Below are 22,069 nucleotides of genomic sequence, written 5' to 3' on the forward strand. Positions count from 1 at the left end.
TCATTTTGTAAAACAATTCAAATAATCAGAAAAACCCAAACTTTCAAATATTTGAAGTGATTACCCAGTTTCAAACATGGATTAAAACAAACTACACCCTATTTCTATTTTTTAAATGGAATGAATCTGCTATTAAGCTTAAAACCTTTTCAAAAAAGTAGTAAGGATTCATGCCACAAATGTATGGATCTTGATAGTTTAATGAGGAGCAAGTGGGGGACAAGAATCACCTTTTGCCTTAGTACCAGCACCTTCAGAGAGAAATACTTTCACAATGTTAGCAAATACTTTTACCTAGAAAGCAACTTAAATACACAATGGTTGCTAGATCATAATAAAAGTTAATATAGATATTTATGACTTTAAAAATTAACTCTATAGCAGCAATGCATAATGGAAATGGCATGGCACTAGGTGTCTGGAGAACTGGGTTCTCTTCCATAACTACACAAGCTGACACAAATGAGTATTTCTCTGGGTCTCAATTGTGTTAATCTACAGAAGGAGGGGCTGTCCTAGGAAACATCTAGGTCCCATCAAAACATAAATTCCAAGAGTTTATTTTTTTTCCTTACTCTTCAAAATGCTTTATAGGAAATCAAAATGCATTTATTTAAGTGACAAATAGAATTCAGAAGAGTACCTTAGTTTGGTTAAATGTTTCTATTGAGTATTCCTTGTTTCCCTCAAGAATAACTGAAACACAAAACTCTATTATTAGAACACTTTGATGAAAAGATGAGTATCACTGTGTGTGGAAACCATGAGAATAAATTTTATGAGATCATACCTTCAAAATGTGAAATCCAACGAGGCATTTTTGTTTGATCAACACCTGATGAATCATGGAAAGTCCGTTACAATTTTCTAATTCATGTATTCTTTGTTGATTGTATTTAATTAATGAGAGTAGAACTCTCAGTGCTAATGCTTGAGCTTCTTCACAGCTATTGAGTTCAACAACCTTAAAAAAAGTGGACATATTTTTCTTTTAATTTGTTGAAAGCAAAATTTTAAATATGTGATTATCTACCATTATATAATATCAATCCATCTGTTTCATTTGAAAGCTCATTTTTTTTAAATTTTCACACTTTATTGTTGGTAATTATTCAAGAGTTGTAGATAAACAAAATTGAGAGAAATACATAAATTCCATGCTCTTTAATCTCTTAAATATATTATAAATGAAATAAAATAACCTTAACAATCTTAACGGTTAGTAGCTTATATAATTACGGATATGAAATTTCAGCAAAATGCTTCAAATTTTTTGATAAATTAGTCAACAAATGTGCTCTGTTTTAGGGGCTATGGGAGATCAAAAGAAATAAAAGATGTCACAGATGACTCCAATGGAGCCTATGGTCTAGTCAGAGAGATAAGATGTACATATAAAAACCATGTATTGTGCCTTGTACTTCAATTCAACCACCGCTTTCTGATGACTACTTTATATAAGAAACACACACCTATTATGATAAAAGGATAAGAATGAGATAACATGAATGCCATCAAAGCACAGAACTACTTCTAACCTCTCTGTCTGTGCCTGGTTTGGGGAAGGCTACATGGAGGGAAGATGGCTAGAAGGATAGCAAAATCCCGAGAAGTAGAGATAAAAGGGTGGGTTGGGGTGAGGGATAGCCAGGATATGTCTGTTAAATACATATTCTATGTCAGAAAAGATACTATCCCTGCCATCAGATAACTAAATAGAGCAGAAAATTAAACAATTTATTCTAATGTACTTATATTAGGGCACAAAACAAACTTTATTTTTCTCCTCTTTAAAAAATTTTGAAACCCAAACAAATGAAGTTTTTCACTTATTTACTGGTTCTTGATTTTGTATGTGTGTGTGTATCAGAAAGCTTCAGGGGAAAATAAGTTTTACAAGCTATATTTTAAAAAATACATTCTTTTATATCATTACTACAGCATGCATTTTTTCATGTTTTTATTGGCAATTTAAAACATATGTACATTTAACATTTTGTTGTTCTAATATACATTTCTGGAAAACAGAAAAAATTTTAAATCCTCTTAAATTAGAAGAAAGTTTAACCATCTGTGGCAGAAAGCTTGAGGACATTTTTGTCATCAAAAAAGCATATTAAGTGCTTTTTTAATATTAAAAGTTTAATATAGTCAACGTATAGAGTTTTTTTTTAATCCCAAAGAAACCCGGCAATTTGTCAATAATAAGGAAGTAGTCTCTCTTCAGATAAAACTACAATCATTGATTCTTACCCTAGCAAAGAGAAAAACAAATACGCCAGTCCCACCAATTTCATGCAGAATGCCTTGAATAGTTTTACATTCGGTAGGCTGGAGATTCTTCAGATGATGAGGTCCCAGTAAGATGCTCTGAACTTCTTTTGAGCTGAAGGGTCTTTGAGAGAGCTGAGTTTTCATTTGACCTTTAAGTCTAATAACTGGCTCATAGATGGTGTACTGAGCAGGACAGTGAGTTGTATAAACTACTGAAAGACTTTCCTGAAACACAAATATTTTTCTTCAGTATCTTAAAGTTTAAAAAGTGAGCTGTCAACCAACAAATAAATATTTAAAAGTGAAAAAGCACCCAACTAACCTCTTTTGTGGTTTTAAAATGACAACTACTACTGTCTATCTCAGTAAAGTCTACTCCACTAAAAAAAAGAGCAAGATTGCTCCCCACAAAGGAAAAGATGAATTTTATTTAGCAGTGATCAACAGGCAAACTACATCAAAGTTGAGAAGGGTTCCAGCTTTGGTATCAGTTTAGAATAGCTATTAAATTATGCTTACTAGTAATACTAATAATAGTTAATTCATATATCACACTCATCACATGCCAGACACTACACTGTTCTAAAAACTTGACAACCCTATGAGATGAGTACTATGGATCAATTTATCCTTATTTTATTATTTTTTTTTTTTGCATTAGATTTGCTCACAGGCTGGTTACTAATTCAAAAGTGACCAAATATTTGTTTCTATTAGAATAAAATTATATCAACAAACTTAACTAAAATTAAATTGAATTTTCAAAATTTCTCCCCTGCAATAGGTAGTTTTAATCAGCTTCTACCTTCCTGTAAGCTTCTATAAACTACTTTAAAAATTAAGGTGAAATTTAAGTGCAGAACATATTTTCTCACTGAAGTCAGTGGGAGCCTTGGGCTTTATTTACAACCCACAGCAATCTAAGCACAGTTCCATCAGGCACACCACCTAGCACACCAATGAAATCAACTACACAGTCTGCTGTATGTGATTATGCTGGGAAAAAACGAGGTTTCAAACCTGCAGTAGTTTTCATCAGAAATCTGACAAAATGCCCATCTACCTGAAGCAAGTCCCACCTGACCACCAAAGCCTTGACAGAAGGGGCACCATGTCTGCCTGGTTGTTTGCTCAATGGCTTGTAACCCTAAAATTATTAAATCAGGATTAAATAATTTGCTTTCTAATAAGAGTTGTGGCGTACAACCCTTAGAGTTTTCATTTATGATCATTTCTGTTGAATTTTTTTTCTATCACCCTGTAATTATGAGCAAGAGTTAGAATTTGCATTCAAGTATCCTGACTCCAGGGCCCATATGCCCAGCCATGTCAACAGTTAAGAGAAGTTTCTACACAGTGCTAGAGCCTATTGTCATCATTTATAACTTATATGTCCTGGATTCTTCTCAGGTAAAATAAAAGGATTATGAAATATTTTTTAATGAAAATAAATGGATTAATCAAAAACTAGAGTTAAATTTATGATTTGAACAAACACTTGTGTGAGCTTCTTGGTTTCCATAAATCAGAGCTTCTCAATGTGTGCCCCCCAACAAGCATTATCAGCATCTCTAGGAACTTGTTAAAAATACAACATCATTGGCTCCATTCAGACCTACTGAATCAGAAATCTGGCCCAGCAATCTGTATTTTAACAAGCTCTCTGGGTGATTCTGAAGCACACTCAGGTTTGAGAACCTCTTTCCTAAAGCATATTTTTCTCAATGGTGGGACACTTGGGTCACAAAATTCTTTGTTGTGTAACATTGCCAATGAACTCTAGAATATTTAGCAACCCTGGTACCCACCGAATATAGTTGACAACGTAAATGCCCACCCTCCAGACACACATAAACATACATAATACATTTTTAAATACTCCTTAAAGAGAAAAGGATTATATGCCTGATGTCAGATCTTTAGTTAAATTTCACAGGTATAAACTCTATACCTAGTCCACCAGATATAAATTTAACACCACCAAAGATTTAAACATGTTCTACAAAATATCTGTATATAATTTCTTTTTCTATAGTCAAGTGTTACAGCTTTAAAATATAATTTATTTTGAATGTGAAATATATATCTGAACAACAACCAAAAATACATTCCAAGACAGTAGTCTCCTTCAAGAAAGATATATCTTTGACCTATAATCATACTTCTCATAAGAAGCAAGAGAGGGAGGGATGTGGTTTCATGGTCAGGTCTACCAGTTTTTAGTAGATTTTCTAAGACTATGAAGGCTTAGTTTTCTAGTTGCTATAATGAAAACTATCTGTCACCAGTCTCCAATTGTACATAGGGACAACAATATATTAGAATAATGTATTAAAAGCAATCTGAGAGAGTCTCATATAAGCAGATTTAGCAATATTTTGAAAATAAAATTACTAGTTCTTATTGATATTAAAAAAGACATTTTCCAAAATCTGAATACATGCAATTAAAACTAATATAATATTACAAACGAAAATTAGCATTCATTTGTAAGTATGAAGAGGAAATGTAATGAGAAGTACAGTAGGACCTCATTTTATAGGAAGTCAACACGTGAATTCAGGTATATGTGACTGGCAATTGAAAAAAATACAGATAGAAACAATAAAAATTTTCAAACTCAGTTCTATGATTAATTTTGTTAACTTATAGTTAATAGAATGTTTATTTTCCTTATTTATAAAAAAATGTGTGATAGGTATGTTCATATAAGAAATACTTATTACATAATGGGGTTCACTATTATGCACGATTTTCAACTATATGAAGGGTCTTGGAATGTACTGTCATGTAAAACGAAGTCCTACTGTATTTTTTTAGGACTATGTCAGCCTAACAAGTATTATATATCTTCATTGTATTACAAACACTTTTCATGAATGATTAATAGGTATAAAATAAACCATAATTAGTATATAAATATTGAATTTCAAGGAAAGGGGATGAAAATTTTAAACCTGAAAACAATTTCTGAAAGGAGATCAAAGTACTTCAATTTTTTTCAGAAAAATACATACTCTAATAAAAGAAAATGTTGAGGAACAAAACAGAAAAACTTTAGAAGTCAAATTCATGGCTAATTTCACTTTTCAATAAATACATGAACAGTTACTATTGTGAAAATTTATAAAAGTAAAACTTACAATTAAGAGACTAATGTCCAGATCTCTCTTGGTCATAAAAAGTTCTCTGATTTGTTCACATTGCAAAATTTCTTTATTAATATATTTGGAGTAGTCATTCACTGGCTTGCCATATTTACATGGCATTATAGATGTATGGTTGGGTCCACAAGCATATAGATAAAAGGCCTCTTGTGAACCAATCTTAGCTCCTGAATAGCAGAAAAATAAAATTAGTTAATTAAAACACTCCAACCAGAATTTTTATAGAAGGCAAGACACCAGGAGTGGTTTTTTCGCCTGAGTCTTATACTATATTTACTATGTCTTATAAAACTGTTAAAGCTTCAGTTTCCAAATGGACAAAATGAGAAAATAACCCACACCAACTATGATAGAAGATTAATTAATTATATATAGTTAATTGTGATGCTCTTAGAAAAAATAAATTCATGAGATTTCTATTTGCTCCTTGACTCAGAAAACATTATTTTTTTGCTTTGTTTTTTTTTAAATAAATGGAAACTATATCTTGGCAAATTCTATTTTAAAATGCAATTTGATTTAATATCTTTATTCCTTCCTTCCATCCATCCATCCATCCAATAAACACTGTTGGAATGCTATTAAATACCAAGTTTAATAATATATTTTTAAAAATTATGTATTTCTTTTTTTCCCTAAAATTTGGCATTTGTATAGGATATACTAAAATTATAAATAAAAGAGATAACCATCCTAAGTTTACTAGTCATAATATCGCATTTTCCAGATTGTAAAATAATGTTGACTTAATACAAGCTTCTCTATTTTAAGGGGGTGAAAGTTTATAAATGTATAAACCAATTGTAAAGCAGATTATAAAAATGTTAAAATATTTTAGAAGTGTGTCTTAGAATCTAGGAAACACTTACTGAACACAAGTGAAGAAACAGGATTACTATTTTAGTCAGCATAATTTACTTAGTTTACTAGCTATTAACTGAAATTTGGAAATGTTTCAAAGGAGAAAACTTTACCATTGAAGAGGAGCAAATTTCCCAGGTCCCATTTTCCAGCCAAATGCAAAAATTCTTCTTGGGATGATAAACAATGGCCAATCATGCAAAACGTTTTATTACTATCAGATGACAAACTTGTTTTTCTTGGAAGCATATAATCCAAAGTAACGTCAGGCTTCCTACATGAAAAACAAAGTCAAATCAGTTACTTCAGTGAGTACCAGTACCATGTGTTTTCAAAAGTATGAATGTTTAATAATGGACAACTCCTGAGCTACTTTCGTGATAACAGTATCAGGTGCACCGCAGTGGGGAGGGAGAGGAGGGCTGGTTCTACTGTCTCTAGGTCACAGGAATGCTGGCGGTGCTGTTTCACAAGCCCCAGAAAGCGGGAAGCAGAACAGAGATGCCTGATAATCCTACAATAGGCCAAGGGATGTGACCTGACATAAGCAGGAAGTTTTCTTTGCTATTCGATTTCTGCATATGCACGTTGCTGTTTTACAGAAACGAACCAACTACTTGCCCCCTGTGCCAGTTTGAATGTATTATGTCTCCCCAAATGCCATTATCTTTGATGTAACCTTGTGTGGGCAGACATTATCAGTGTTGATTAGATTGTAATTCTTTGAGTGTTTCTTTGGAATGCGCCCCACGCAGCTGTGGGTGATGACTCTGATTGGATAATTTCCATGGAGGTATTGTCCGCCCATTCGGGGTGGGTCTAAGTTGAGTCACTGGAGCCATATAAATGAGCTGACGGACAGAGGGAACTCAGTGCAGCTGTGAGTGACATTTTGAAGAGGAGCTACAGCCAAGAGGGACACTTTGAAGAAAGCACAGGAGCTGCAGATGAGAGACAGTTTGAAGACAGCCGTTGAAAGCAGACTCTTGCTCCAGAGAAGCTGAGAGAGGACAAATATCCCAAGTGCAACTAAGGGTGACATTTTTGAGGAACTGCAGCCTAGAGAGGAACATCCTGGGAGAAAGCCATTTTGAAACCAAAACTTTGGAGCAGACACGAGCCACGTGCCTTCCCAGCTAACAGAGGTTTTCCAGACACCATTGGCCATCCTCCAGTGAAGGTACCTGATTGTTGATGTGTTACCTTGGACAGTTTGTGGACTTAAGACTGTAACTGTGTAACCAGATAAACCCCCTTTATAAAAGCCAGTCCATTTCTGGTGTGTTGCATTCTGGCAGCATTAGCAAATTAGAACACCCCTCCCCCCCAATTTTACCCAGAAGTTTCCTGCACTAGCAAATAATTCCTAAAATCTCATGTACTAAATGAGGCTAATCAGAAAAATACACATACTTCTCCAAGTTTTCCTCGGTTTGGCCATTGAAATGCTAATACTTTAGCATTTTGTTCTTTCAATGCTAAGCAATAACAGAGCTTTTGATTAGTCTCCATCCTTTCCTGTTTTTTTCTTCAAGATTACAAGAATACTTATAAAAGACTGGGAAAGGTAAAAACTAGGACTTTCTCATAGAAACGCACACAAAAGCTAGGAGAACTTCACCATTTAGTTAAACTGTAGGGCACCAAGCCCTACTACCCCTATTTTAGGAATGTTTAAACTTATTAACCTATAAAGGCAAAGCTGCAATAAAGTTTGTAGTAAGACAGAGATTTAGAATAAGCTAACATGGTTAGCTCTCAATGAGAAATTCTACTTTAGTATATATTTATTTAAAAGCTGCCCCTAAGGCTCTCTGCTTCATATTTAGCACATAAACTTAACTATTGTTATAGAAATACTTTTTTTAATAAAGCAAAGATCTGATATACCTTCTAGATATATGCCTCCTTTCTGGACCAAATAAATGTATACGAATGAAACACATCTGCCACCTCATGGCAGTATAACAGTATAGCTTTTTTAAGAGTGAAAGAAACCCTATAGCAGGTGAATGCATTCATTCAACAAATATGAAGTACCTACTAGGTTCCAAATACTTCTGCCAGGTTTGTGAGCTGTTTGTCAAATAAACACTAATAGAAAGAAATAAGCTGTTTTTCAGTGCCATTATGTATTACTGAAAAAAGGTCTCCTGAAACACATTATTTGTAGAAATTATTCTAAAACACAGGAAGTAATAAAGTTAGTGCCAAATTTATGTCACAAGAATAATATATTTGTCGTTGGCCACTTGCTCAATGCTCTACTAACTGACGAAATCATTAACTTCTACCAAATAGGAACAAATTCCTTCAAAGTAATGTAGAAATAAGTAGGTGGATAAAAAATACAGTGATATGTGAACCAAGTGACTACGCTCACTAATTTCAGAACCATCCACACACCTGTTAGTTGGTCTGATTCAGAAAAAAGGCTGTAAGGGAGGAAGTACAGAGTAGGGACTTAAAGGTTGGGCTCTATCTACAGTCAGAGTCTGGGTTCAATTTTCAGTTCTCTTGCTTCCTTGTGGCAGGTCTTTGGGCAAGTTACCTTACCACACTCTGGGTCTCAGTTTCCTCATAGCTAAAATGGAGATAATCCTATACCTACTTCACAGTGTTGCTGGGAGGATTAAATGAGGTAATCTGTATAAAGAGCTTAACACAGTGCTTGGCAAGTGTTGAAAACTCAAGAAATGAGAAGGAGAGTCCAGGAGGAGAGAGAGGCTCTCTACTCACAGCTCCACCCACAACCACAACAGCTTTAACTCAAAGTTCTGGAAACATATTTACTGAATTGCCATTCAGGATCAGGCAAGTGTTAAGACAGAACCTTCTACACAACAGTTTAACTGGAAAATGGAAATTTATGCTTCAATTGTGCATTTTCAGGTTTTTTTTTTTTTTTTTTTTTTTTTAGTAAAACAAAACTGAACTCTTGGTGTTACTTCTAAACCCTTTTCATTTCTGCAGCAGACAATGTGGACTGGCCACCCTAAAGCCATTCACTTTCCACTCTATTATTGAGACTGGAAACTTAGTAGGCAATTTCCCCAGCCTTCCTTGTAGCAATGATCTACCACACACTCTTCTCTTAGTTTCTCAAGAGTGTTGAGCTCTTTCTTGCCATAGGACCTTTGTATGTTGCCATTCCTCTGCCTGGAATACTCTACTTCCCTCCTTCTCATGGCAAGTTCCAACTACTCCTTGAGGTCTCAGCTTCAACAGTATGTTCCTAGATAGGCTCTCCCAATCCACTGAGCTTATGTAGAAAACCAGATAATTTCTGTCTTAGGAGCTGTTTGTTAACTTCACAGTACTCATCATAATTTATAAATAGTCACCTGATTGTGGTTGCTTGTTGTCTGCCTACTTGTTAGGCAGTGAGTTCCAGGAAGGCAGGGCGTGTGTTTGTCTTGTTTACCACTATCTCCCCAGGCCTAGGATACCAAGTGCTTGACACACAGAACGTCCTCAACAAATATTTGATGAATGAACAAATGAATGAATGAATGTGGGTTCATTTGTGTCATGTGTATATGCTATTTCTGTGGTTTAAGCTACTTTGAGGGACTTCTGAAAAAATTAGGAGATAATGAATATAAAGCCCCTAGTAAAAGGTCTGCAACACAGTAAGTATGCAACATCTCATGGGCCATTTGATTAAATCTAGACTTCTAGCTTGGCATTTAAAGTCTTCTGTCAAGTAGCTTCACCATGCCAATTTATTTTTCTTTCTCATTATTCAAGTTGGACTCTTCCTTCCAGCCAGCTTGATCTTCTCCCATGCTATTCTACATCAACTTTCATGCTATTTCATTCAATAATATACTCCCAATTCTTACAAATCCAAAATACCTTATAGCTTCTTCAATGTTAAATTTTGTATTAAAATATTCCACAAAATCTTTCTTATTAATTTGACCCACAATTCTCCTGCTCTATAAAATTATTACTGTACTCAACCTTAATCTATCACCTGATATATTAATAGGAGTCTTTCTTAATCTATTATCTGATATAATGGCTTATATTTTTCATGAGTTGTTTCAAATATAAATGCCCTTTCCCAAAAACATAATATATTTTATAGAATAAGGTCTATGTCTCTACTTCTTTTAAACATTCAATAACGTCCAACACAGTACTGGGAACAGAGAAAACACTTTGTAAATATTTCCTGTTTGATTAAAAATACAGCAATTACTCATATTTCTCTTGAAAGCCTGATTTAATTTAGATATTAGCCTTATTAGATGCTTAATTCAAATAATTCCTTGTGGATTCATTTTTAAAACATATGGGCTTGAAAGACCAAATTATAGATTCTGTTCCTTGATCTAATATACATTGTACATAATGCACAACTGTACAGTGTTATATACAAAAATGTCCAGACATCTGCGTGCTCTCCAAACCCAAAATATTAATTTTCAACAATTACTTCTTTGACAGTGAAAAGTAGGAGAAAAATGCCAATTCTGATAGAGTCCTAGCTTAATATATAGTAAATTATACCTTTTTTTAAAAGTAATCTATTTCATATTATATGCTACCACTAATGTGAACACTGCTGGAGGAGAATGCAGGGATGTTGGGCTTCCCCACCTCAATGGTTGCTGATGTGCTCACAGACATAGGGGACTGGTGATTTGATGGGCTGAGCCCTCAGTCACGGGACTGGCCCTTGGGAAGACTGTTGCTGTGAAGGAGAGGCTAGGCCTCCCTATAATTGTGCCTAAGTGTCTCCTCCTGAGTGCCTCTTTGTTGCTCAGATGTGGCCCTCTCTCTAGCTAAGCCAACTTGGCAGATCCCTACGTGGGATCTGACACTCAGGGGTGTAAATACTCCTGGCAATGTGGAATATGACTCCCGGGGAGGAATCTGGACCCGGCATCGTGGGATGGAGAACATCTTCTTGACCAAAAGGGGGATGTGAAAGGAAATGAAATAAGTTTCAGTGGCTGAGAGAATCCAAAAGGAGCTGAGAGGTCACTCTGGTGGGCACTCTTACGCACAATATAGATAACCCTTTTTAGGTTCTAATGAATTGGAATAGCTAGTAGTAAATACCTGAAACTATCAAACTACAACCCAGAACCCCTGAATCTTGAAGACAATTGTATAACAATGTAGCTTATGAGGGGTGACAATGTGATTGGGAAAGTCATGTGGATCACACTCCCCTTTGTCCAGTGTATGGATGGATGAGTAGAAAAACAGGGGCAAAAAAAGGAAAAAAAAAAAAAAAAGACCCCAATGTCCTGTTTCACTTTAATTGTTCTTTTGCACTTTAATTTTTATTCTTATTACTTCTGTGTATGTGGTAATGAAAATGTTCAAAAATTAATTTTGGTGATGGACACACAACTATATGGTGGTACTGTGAACAACTGATTGTACGCTTTGTATGACAGCATGGTATGTGAATATATCTCAATAAAATTGAATTATTTAAAAAAAGTAATCTATTTCAAAAGCCTTAAACAAACTGATTAAATTTAAAATTATAACTGAGGTTAATATTTATTTTCTAAAAAAGCTTCATACCTCTGTCCAGAGACCCATATGGAGAGTTTCCCATGAATATTCTTTTTCCCTTGGGGCTGTTGTAAGTAGGTGAGGACTAAATGTTGCCATTTGCTTGTATGGAAAATCTTCCCCTGTGATTCAACTTGTGCTAGTAAAACAGCTTTCATATCATCATTTGAATCCATGCACACACTACACAAAATGAGAAAAGGGAAAGGCTGAAAATATGAAAATTCTGACCCCAGTATTTAATGTACGCATAGTAACTATAATTCAAAGTACTTAAATGAGATTAAAAATGAGCTGTATTCTATTTTAAAACAAACTAACTTGAAAAGTCAGGTTTTCGTTTTTCACCATATTTTGCTTAATTATCCTATTATATTATTACCTCAGTTCATGAACTATTTTTAAATGGATTAGGCTTATTTGTCGTTGTTAATAATTTAGGCAGTAATTTTCAGAATTCAGTTTGCAAACAATAAAAATATTTTGTTTTACTATTTATATAGGCATTGCCTTTTGAAAATTACAATGCAATAGTTGGTTCATGCAAAAAACTAATACATATGGTAATTAATAATATGTTTCAATGTTTTATACATACTTACAAATGTAATAATGTATCAATAAAATATATAAATGTCTAAATGCCATGATTTTTTGAAGGTCTAACCTATGTGAGGGATTTCTTAGAGAATTAAGAGATAATGTATTTAAAGCACCTGGTAAAGTTATAGAATTTAAAAAGCATATATCCTGAAATAATATATTATTTAGTTTTGACTTTCATAAAAATAGTGTCATACTAAACATAGTAAATATAAGAGGTATTGATCTCTTTTTTTAATTACATAATTTTTATACCATACAAATAAAAACTTGTTGTTATCTACCCTAGTTTAACAAAGGAGATAGGAAAAAAAAGACAAGATATCAAGGAGAACTGAAGCTTATTACACAATGCCTATCAAATATATAAATTGGATGGAAAACAGTTGCTTGATAATAATGGTATCTTAAGATCATTGCAGTCTAATAGAATAAGAAGTCAGTAAGTAATTGGTCTAAAATCTGGAAAGAATTAACATAAACAACCTTAGAATTCAATTACAGAGTTTTGGATGGAATAATATACTGTTACAAAATTGGTATCAGAATGTACCAATATCTTCTTTTTTCAAACAAGACTTTTCTCTTTTGCTGTAATGATCTTTATTAGCAAATTTCACATTAATAACTCATACATAAATTATTTAATATGTACTCTATTCTTGAGGGGTTGGAAGGTAATCAATACCGAAAAATAAAAGTGCCCTTGTGGGGATCAGCCCACACTTGGATCATCAACGCTTTGGATCCCAATGAAATCATATGAATACAGCCTTCTTCTATGAGTTTTTCACCAGGATTGATGTACTCTGCACCTTCTGGTCTGTCGCTCTCTAAGACAAGAAGATATCAGAATGATCAGTAAAACAGTTCATAAAAATTGAAAGGAATTTAAAAAGTGAATTTAAAAGAATATAAAACATGGGTGTTCATTCGTAGATTTTTTTACTCAGAATGTTGGAACCTGACTTGTTCCAAATCAACAGTATTTCCAAAGTTTAGATGTTAACCCCATAAAAGCACCATCAGTGAAAAACAGTGACGTAATGCTTTAAAACAGGTATTAAATGTTTCAAAATAAGTGATAACTGAGGGCCAATGGTGGGCATGACCAGACCTCTGAGATGCCACTGCACTCACCTATTACAATCTGTACCACCCTTTTATCAATTGGATTGGGCCACAATGACATCACTGACCCCGGCCCAGGGAGCACAAACTATCATCACATGCTTTGCACTTCCAATGGCATGATTTTTAAAAAATTGATCATACTAAAAATCACCTTAGGAAAACTGTGATGTTTGAATATATTCAGTGTTTAGACTCCCTGACAAATGATCTTTGGAATTAATTACTGATTGATTCTGAAACTCTAAAAGGTTTCCCTAAGGTAACCTAAGGCAAATGCTATAGGCTTTGTGCTAGCTGGTTATTCATCCTGGCTCCTTTTTCTCACCACATGAGCACTACCTGAATATGTATGACAGGCTGAATCCTCAAGTCAGCTGTGCTACCTGTTATGATAATGAACATAACTTTATGTAAAGCTATGTTAACATGTACCACAATATAAAAGTCACAAGCTTCCATGGAAGATGAACACTACCAATTATTAGACTGTGTATATATTAATTGCCATTTTTCAACAGGTGAAATTATCACTAATTTCTCAGAACATTCTCCCTAGAAATGAAAACAGTCCTAAAAAAGAAGAGTTAAAAACATCAATTACTTTGAGGACTATTGTCCAATGATATCAGATGCATAGAGAACTCGTATCTGTGACATTAAAAACAACGTTTTTCATACTAAATGTTGTACAAACAGAAAACTAAAACAAAAACCATTGTGCACTCAGGAACTGTATTGTAGGTACATTACAAATATTTTTTAGTTTAATGTTCACAACAATCTTATGAGGTAAATATTATTGTCCCTATTTCTGGGGTGAGAGAATTGAGGCATGGAAAGATAAATAACTTGCTTAAATACACAGTTTAGTAGTAAAGGATGTGATAGTAAGCAATATGTTCTTCACCTCTCTTCAAAAATCTTGTATATAAAATCTATTTTTAAGTGCTCTTTTTTAATGTTTATTAAAATCATCTTTCTAATATTTATTTTCTAATACATCTTTATAATAAGAAATTAAGTAAAAATTTCAAAGTACTTACTTTTCTTATATATGTTGTATATATTTATTCATTTTATAAGAAACTTTTTATTGGGATTGCTCCAACTTAAAAAAATGAGAAAGCAATCTGTATAACTTATAGTGGAATTAAATACACATAGAGGGGGTTAAATCTCTTTCCATCACTTACTAGCCATATAACTTGATCATGTTGCTTTGCTTCATCTGCAAAAACAGATACTATGAGCACTTACCTTACTGATTCGTGAAGATTAAAAATGTATAGAAAGAATTTATCAAAGTGACACACATACAGAAAGCACTTAATGTACATTAGATAGCATCATCCCCAATAATAAAATCCTATGTAGTATAATGTCACAGCTATCAATTCTTAAGTGGCAAAATTCAATTCCCAAAGGAAAATGCCAAAACTACTTGAAATACTACAGATTATCTGCTCAGATAAAAAGTTTGGCATTCTAGGCTAACCCATAAAAGTACATAAGTATTAAACTATGTAATAACATGGAGTCTAACCACTTGTCTAGCAAAGAGTCTATGGAAAAAAATGGATTCAGAGCCCCAACTCTAGATATCAGGTGACATTTCCCACCACTTTAATCTTGACAGTGCTATTAGGGACTTTCCATCTACATGTTAGTGGGAAAGGACTCCCTTGGAAACAGATATTATTGAAGGGTTAGTGTCTTGAAGCAGGGGCTCAAGTGGAATAGATAAGCTTTGTGGGTTGAAGAGCTAGAGAAAACAGTATCTCCATATATGTGCAAAACCCTAAGCATCTGTCATTCAGTTAGCCTACCTGCTTTACTTCCCACCATCACAAAATGCTTTTTAATAAGTAGTTTCTTTCTGCCCTATAAGGAACAAAATAGTTTCATAGCAGCATGATAGTGATTACTCACTTATCGAAAGGACTGGAATGAAATTTATTCTTTGGAGAACAACTGATGCATTTAAACATTCTGTGACGGGAACTATGAGGGGAAGTGAAGTAAGAAACAGCATGGGAAGGAGACTTTGAAATAAAAGAGAGAAAGGAGATGACATGGGGGATGATACATGTGCCAGGAAGGAGGTAGCAGAAAGACAGAAAAATGGCTATAGGATTTATTCTTTCATTTTCTCATAGCAGGAGCTACCATAATCTAATAATGGACTAGGCAAGAGGCAGGAAAAGGAGCTAACAACCGAGAAGCAATTGTATATGTGCTGGACCTATGGAGAAAAAATTGAAACCCACAAAGGGCAAAAGTAGGGAAGGAAATGGTGTTTTCAAGGCTATCTGACCACACAGGCTTTGAAGTAAGTGAGGACCTGCTAGCAGTAAGTAAAGGTACAAGGTGAAGAGCATGTTAACAGTAAGTTAGAACATCTTGATATTCTTACAGCTCAACCAAAACTGCCATGTGAAAAATCTTAATTTTATCAATCAGAATACCTTGGCATCATACCTGCTCCATCAAAACTGCTCTCCCGTACAATTAATGGTTCATTTCTTTTCTTCATCTTCTTTCCTTTTTCTGTTGTACTCTCAGCTTCATGGGTGCACTCCACATTAAACCACAATGAAACACTGAAGCCCTCTGACAGGTGTGGCCAGCAGTTTTGCCCGAGCAATGGCAAGTGGACTGGGGCTATATGCCACGAGGAAAGCAGTTGATGGGGAAAACTTTCACTATCAGCTTCTTTCTTACTCCGTGAAACTCGTGCTCTTCTCAATAATCCCATGGCCTTACTGTTTAGAATCCCAGGACACTTTTGGGATGAAACACCATTGCTTAAATTTGGGGTATGCATTAAAGGGAAGGTTAGGTACTGTGAAGGGCACATAGTAATATCAGTTTCAACAATTTTCAGAATGCCCAGAAGAAGAATTTCCTAGAGAAAAATAAAAAACAAATAAAACTTTACAATCATCTTACAAGGTGCATAATAATCTTGAAGTTCAGGTTACAAATGAAATACAAACATACCGCTACACATTAGCATTCCATTTTTTAATAGTTTCTTATCTACCATAACACTAATGTTTTCATTTTTGTGCAGCCAAAATAAAATTAGAAACAGGGCTTCTTAATGAAGTATATAATCTCTTGTGATTAATTCATTTTAAGGATAAATGTTTTGACGGTACACATCTAAAATTTATGAGCTGGTTTCAAGTATTCTGAATTAAACACAATTTACATCAAGAGTTATTTCTGCCAAAAAAAAGATGCTTATTTCCAAACAGACTACAGTTCTTCTCTCAAATTATTTTTAAATGAGGACTATATTCAGAGACCTTACAAAATCTCCAAATTTCTGAATGTTATTATAGCATGATTGACTTCATAAAATTGAGTACTCAATTATTTGCCAACTTATAAGCTTTTTCCTTAGTGAAATTAATTTTCTTTCATTTGTATTCAGAAAACTGAAATAAGGTTTTAAGATTTAATCACAAGTTTTTGGTTAAGCTGGAATGTAGACCATACAGAAAAGAAAAGCGAGGAAGTGAGCATGTGATTCAAGGAAAGAGCAACAACTAAGGAGACATGTAAGAAAGCAGAAAAGATTAACCTGGCTGACAATGCTCCACTCATGCATAAGGTAACATCTAATGTTGATTATTTTACAAAAAATAAACTCAAAAATAGTGATAGAACCACTCCATCAACATAGAGTCAGCTCTCAAAGATCTACACTTGTGGTTGTAACCAGCGTTCCTCAGAGCTTCCTCAGGGACCCTGGGACTGGAGTATGGTGAGTCTAGTGGACAGGGCTTTGGAACCTCCAATTCTGCTTCAAGCAGAGTAGCTCTAAGGTTTTCTATTTTGTTTGCTCAAACTTCTAGTCAAGATTTTGTTATTAAAAAATGGGTTTCCTAGCAAAGAACAGTTTAAAAGTCACTAAGCTACACCAAAGGAAAGGAGAAGTGGTAGATGGATAATAATTTTAAAAAAAAAAAACTCATAAACAAATTCTCTTTTGTAACCAAAATTATTTTGCATTTCTTAAGCACAAAGATTGGGGATGGAGTGGGGTAAAGAGACTAAGATCCCAGTGACATGCCTGGTTAGCCAAAATGGGAGTGAAAATGGAGTTAAAATATGTGCAAATAAAAATACAATTGAATACTTCATACAGAATAACATGGAATTAACTGTATAACAATAGTACATTAAAAAAAAGTTTAGTTATTTTCAAATAATTTAAAAATACATTCTTTTAGGATATTTGAAAAAAATTTTTAATTATAGCATATTTACTATACAAGGAGATTTCTCCAGAAATATTCTCAAAAAAAGGGTAAGCTCTTCCGAACAAGTCCTTGAACTCATCAAAGACACCACAAGATCCACCAATACTCTCTGGCATGCTAAATTAAAGAAAGAGAGGAAAAAAATTAAAGTTAGTACAAAATTAAAAGAACCGAATAAGAACTTCACTGAAAAAGATCAAATATATTATTATATCTTGAATAAATTATAAACAATCTAATAATTCCAAAATTTGCTGAAGAAATAGCAGCATGATGAAATGCAAACCTATCCACCAACTGACAAAAAATAGCAACAAAACCACCTTTCTTAAAGATAGGTTAGCTCTAAGTAAACTAGAGGAATTCCTTAGAGAAGCAAAAATCAATACAATATTTGTTAACCAAGTTGACACCCAGCCAGATATCATAAAATAGTCTCTGTCTCTTACCTTCTCATCTGAAAAACATTTAAATTATAACCAAAACTTAGGTGACAGAAATTAAAGTGGAAATAGTAAAGTTTACATACATGCTTAAATATCACAACCAATTGAGTTTGAACATTTTCTCTTTTCCATCACAGGGTTTACCATAAAATATAAATGGTAATATACAAGTTCATACAATTTTTTAGAGTAGAATATTAACTAGTAATGGAGCATATTACAGTGTCCAAAGTGGTTTTACACGCATTATCTCAGCTGATCCTCACAAAAAACAAACCCCTATAAATTCAATATTATTTCCATTTTAGAGATGACAAAAATGATGTTGATATAAAACCTGAGATATATCTTGAGTGACAGATGAGTTTTGGAAGATCTGGAGGTCAGAGAATAAAAATTATGTTTAAGCAACATACTTTGTAGAAGCACTAAGCTGATGTAGTAGTGTAATAGTAGGTATAGCTGGAAGGACAATTTGTAAAAAGACTATAAAATAGCATAAACTTTATCCTGTAAACAACATGAACTCACTAAAGACTTTTGAGTAGGAAAGTTAATCTGATCAAGGAAAATATGTGTGCTTAAATTTTTTTCAGTTAAAGAACTGATGGGTTCCAATTCAAAAAGGGGGATAGATACATAGATTTGCTTTTGTGTACTGCTGGAAATTCACTAAACTAAAAGTACAGAATTATAAAAAGGAAAAACCCTAACAGCGCAAAAAAAAAAAAAAGGGTGTGCATGTATGTATGGAGTGGGGAGTGGGGGAATAGGGGTGGTGGCCAAGGACACTTGGGTGCAACAATGAGAGATTTACAAATATTTATTGAGGGTGAAAAACTAGATGAATAAAAGACGAAGCAGGAGGCGGGGCAAGATGGCAGACTGGTGAGCTGTATGTTTTAGTTACTCCTCCAGGAAAGTACGTAGAAAGCCAGGAACTGCGTGGACTGGACACCACAGAGCAATCTGACTTTGGGCATACTTCATACAACACTCATGAAAACGTGGAACTGCTGAGATCAGCGAAATCTGTAAGTTTTTGCGGCCAGGGGACCCGCGCCCCTCCCTGCCAGGCTCAGTCCCGGGGGAGGAGGGTCTGTCAGCTCCAGGAAGGAGAAGGGAGAACTGCAGTGGCTGCTCTTATCGGAAACTCATTCTACTGATTCGAACTCCAACCATAGATAGACTGAGACCAGACACCAGAGAATCTGAGAGCAGCCAGCCCAGCAGAAAGGAGACAGGCACAGAGAAAAAAAACAACACGAAAAACTCCAAAATAAAAGCGGAGGATTTTTGGAGTTCTGGTGAACATAGAAAGGGGAAGGGACCAGAGGCGCATATGCAAATCCCGAAGAAAATCTGATCTCTCTGCCCTGTGGACCTTTCCTTAATGGCCCTGGTTGCTTTGTCTCTTAGCATTTCAATAACCCATTAGATCTCCGAGGAGGGCCCGTTTTTTTTTTTTTGTTTTTTTTTTTTTAATCCTTTTTTCTTTTTCTAAAACAATTACTCTAAGAAGCCCAATACAGAAAGCTTCAAAGACTTACTATTTGGGCAGGTCAAGTCAAGAGCAGAACTAGGAGAGCTCTGAGACAAAACGCAATAATCCAGTGGCTGAGAAAATTCACTAAACACCACAACTTCCCAAGAAAAGGGGGGTGTCCGCCCACAGCCATCATCCTGGTGGACAGGAAACACTCCTGCCCATCGCCAGCCCCATAGCCCAGAACTGCCCCAGACAACCCAGTGTGACGGAAGTGCTTCAAATAACAGGCACACACCACAAAACTGGGTGTGGACATTAGCCTTCCCTGCAACCTCAGCTGATAGTCCCAGAGTTGGGAAGGTAGAGCAGTGTGAATTAACAAAGCCCCATTCAGCCATCATTTCAGCAGACTGGGAGCCTCCCTACACAGCCCACCAGCCCAGAACTGCCCTGGGGGGACGGCACTCACCTGTGACATAGCACAGTCATCCCTCAACAGAGGACCCGGGGTGCACGGCCTGGAAGAGGGGCCCACTTGCAAGTCTCTGGAGCCATACACCAATACCAAGGACTTGTGGGTCAGTGGCAGAGACAAACTGTGGCAGGACTGAACTGAAGGATTAGACGATTGCAGCAGCTTTAAAACTCTAGGATCACCAGGGAGATTTGATTGTTAGAGCCACCCCCCCCCCTCCCTGACTGCCCAGAAACACGCCCCATATACAGGGCAGGCAACACCAACTACACACGCAAGCTTGGTACACCAATTGGACCCCACAAGACTCACTCCCCCACTCACCAAAAAGGCTAAGCAGGGGAGAACTGGCTTGTGGAGAACAAGTGGCTCGTGGACACCACCTGCTGGTTAGTTAGAGAAAGTGTACTCCACGAAGCTGTAGATCTGATAAATTAGAGATAAGGACTTCAATTGGTCTACAAATCCTAAAAGAACCCAATCAAGTTCAGCAAATGCCACGAGGCCAAAAACAACAGAAAATTCTAAAGCATATGAAAAAACCAGACGATATGGATAACCCAAGCCCAAGCACCCAAACCAAAAGACCAGAAGAGACACAGCACCTAGAGCAGCTACTCAAAGAACTAAAGATGAACAATGAGACCATAGTACGGGAGATAAAGGAAATCAAGAAGACCCTAGAAGAGCATAAAGAAGACATTGCAAGACTAAATAAAAAAATGGATGATCTTATGGAAATTAAAGAAACTGTTGACCAAATTAAAAAGATTCTGGACACTCATAGTACAAGACTAGAGGAAGTTGAACAACGAATTAGTGACCTCGAAGATGGCAGAATGAAAAATGAAAACATAAAAGAAAGAATGGGGAAAAAAATTGAAAAAATCGAAATGGACCTCAGGGATATGATAGATAATATGAAACGTCCAAATATAAGACTCATTGGTGTCCCAGAAGGGGAAGAAAAGGGTAAAGGTCTAGGAAGAGTATTCAAAGAAATTGTTGGGGAAAACTTCCCAAATCTTCTAAACAACATAAATACACAAATCATAAATGCTCAGCGAACTCCAAATAGAATAAATCCAAATAAACACACTCCGAGACATATACTGATCACACTATCAAACACAGAAGAGAAGGAGCAAGTTCTGAAAGCAGCAAGAGAAAAGCAATTCACCACATACAAAGGAAACAGCATAAGACTAAGTAGTGACTACTCAGCAGCCACCATGGAGGCGAGAAGGCAGTGGCACGATATATTTAAAATTCTGAGTGAGAAAAATTTCCAGCCAAGAATACTTTATCCAGCAAAGCTCTCCTTCAAATTTGAGGGAGAGCTTAAATTTTTCACAGACAAACAAATGCTGAGAGAATTTGCTAACAAGAGACCTGCCCTACTGGAGATACTCAAGGGAGCCCTACAGACAGAGAAACAAAGAAAGGACAGAGAGACTTGGAGAAAGGTTCAGTACTAAAGAGATTCGGTATGGGTACAATAAAGGATATTAATAGACAGAGGGGAAAATTATGACAAACATAAACCAAAGGATAAGATGGCTGATTCAAGAAATGCCTTCACGGTTATAACGTTGAATGTAAATGGATTAAACTCCCCAATTAAAAGATATAGATTCGCAGAATGGATCAAAAAAAATGAACCATCAATATGTTGCATACAAGAGACTCATCTTAGACACAGGGACACAAAGAAACTGAAAGTGAAAGGATGGAAAAAAATATTTCATGCAAGCTACAGCCAAAAGAAAGCAGGTGTAGCAATATTAATCTCAGATAAAATAGACTTC

General features: G+C 35.2%; 1 protein-coding gene across 8 annotated transcripts in view; it reads right to left on the minus strand.

Moving 5' to 3' along the window:
* The window catches only part of LYST (lysosomal trafficking regulator), a 237,139-nt gene that overhangs the window by 147,217 nt on the left and 67,853 nt on the right, over positions 1-22,069 (minus strand). For all 8 annotated transcript variants that reach the window (XR_005214557.1, XR_005214559.1, XM_037821569.1 and 5 more), the window contains exons 11-18: positions 17,859-17,968; positions 16,059-16,485; positions 13,135-13,279; positions 11,853-12,026; positions 6,416-6,576; positions 5,418-5,608; positions 2,254-2,499; positions 791-964 (exon numbers count right to left, since the gene is read on the minus strand). Coding sequence is in view for 6 of the 8 variants with exons in the window: in XM_037821569.1 (XP_037677497.1) it covers positions 791-964; positions 2,254-2,499; positions 5,418-5,608; positions 6,416-6,576; positions 11,853-12,026; positions 13,135-13,279; positions 16,059-16,485; positions 17,859-17,968 (1,628 nt within the window). In the remaining 2 variants the exon portion in view is untranslated. The remainder of the gene's footprint in view (positions 1-790; positions 965-2,253; positions 2,500-5,417; positions 5,609-6,415; positions 6,577-11,852; positions 12,027-13,134; positions 13,280-16,058; positions 16,486-17,858; positions 17,969-22,069) is intronic.

The sequence above is a fragment of the Choloepus didactylus genome, chromosome 2, assembly GCF_015220235.1.
Source record: "Choloepus didactylus isolate mChoDid1 chromosome 2, mChoDid1.pri, whole genome shotgun sequence".
Lineage (NCBI taxonomy): Eukaryota > Metazoa > Chordata > Mammalia > Pilosa > Megalonychidae > Choloepus > Choloepus didactylus.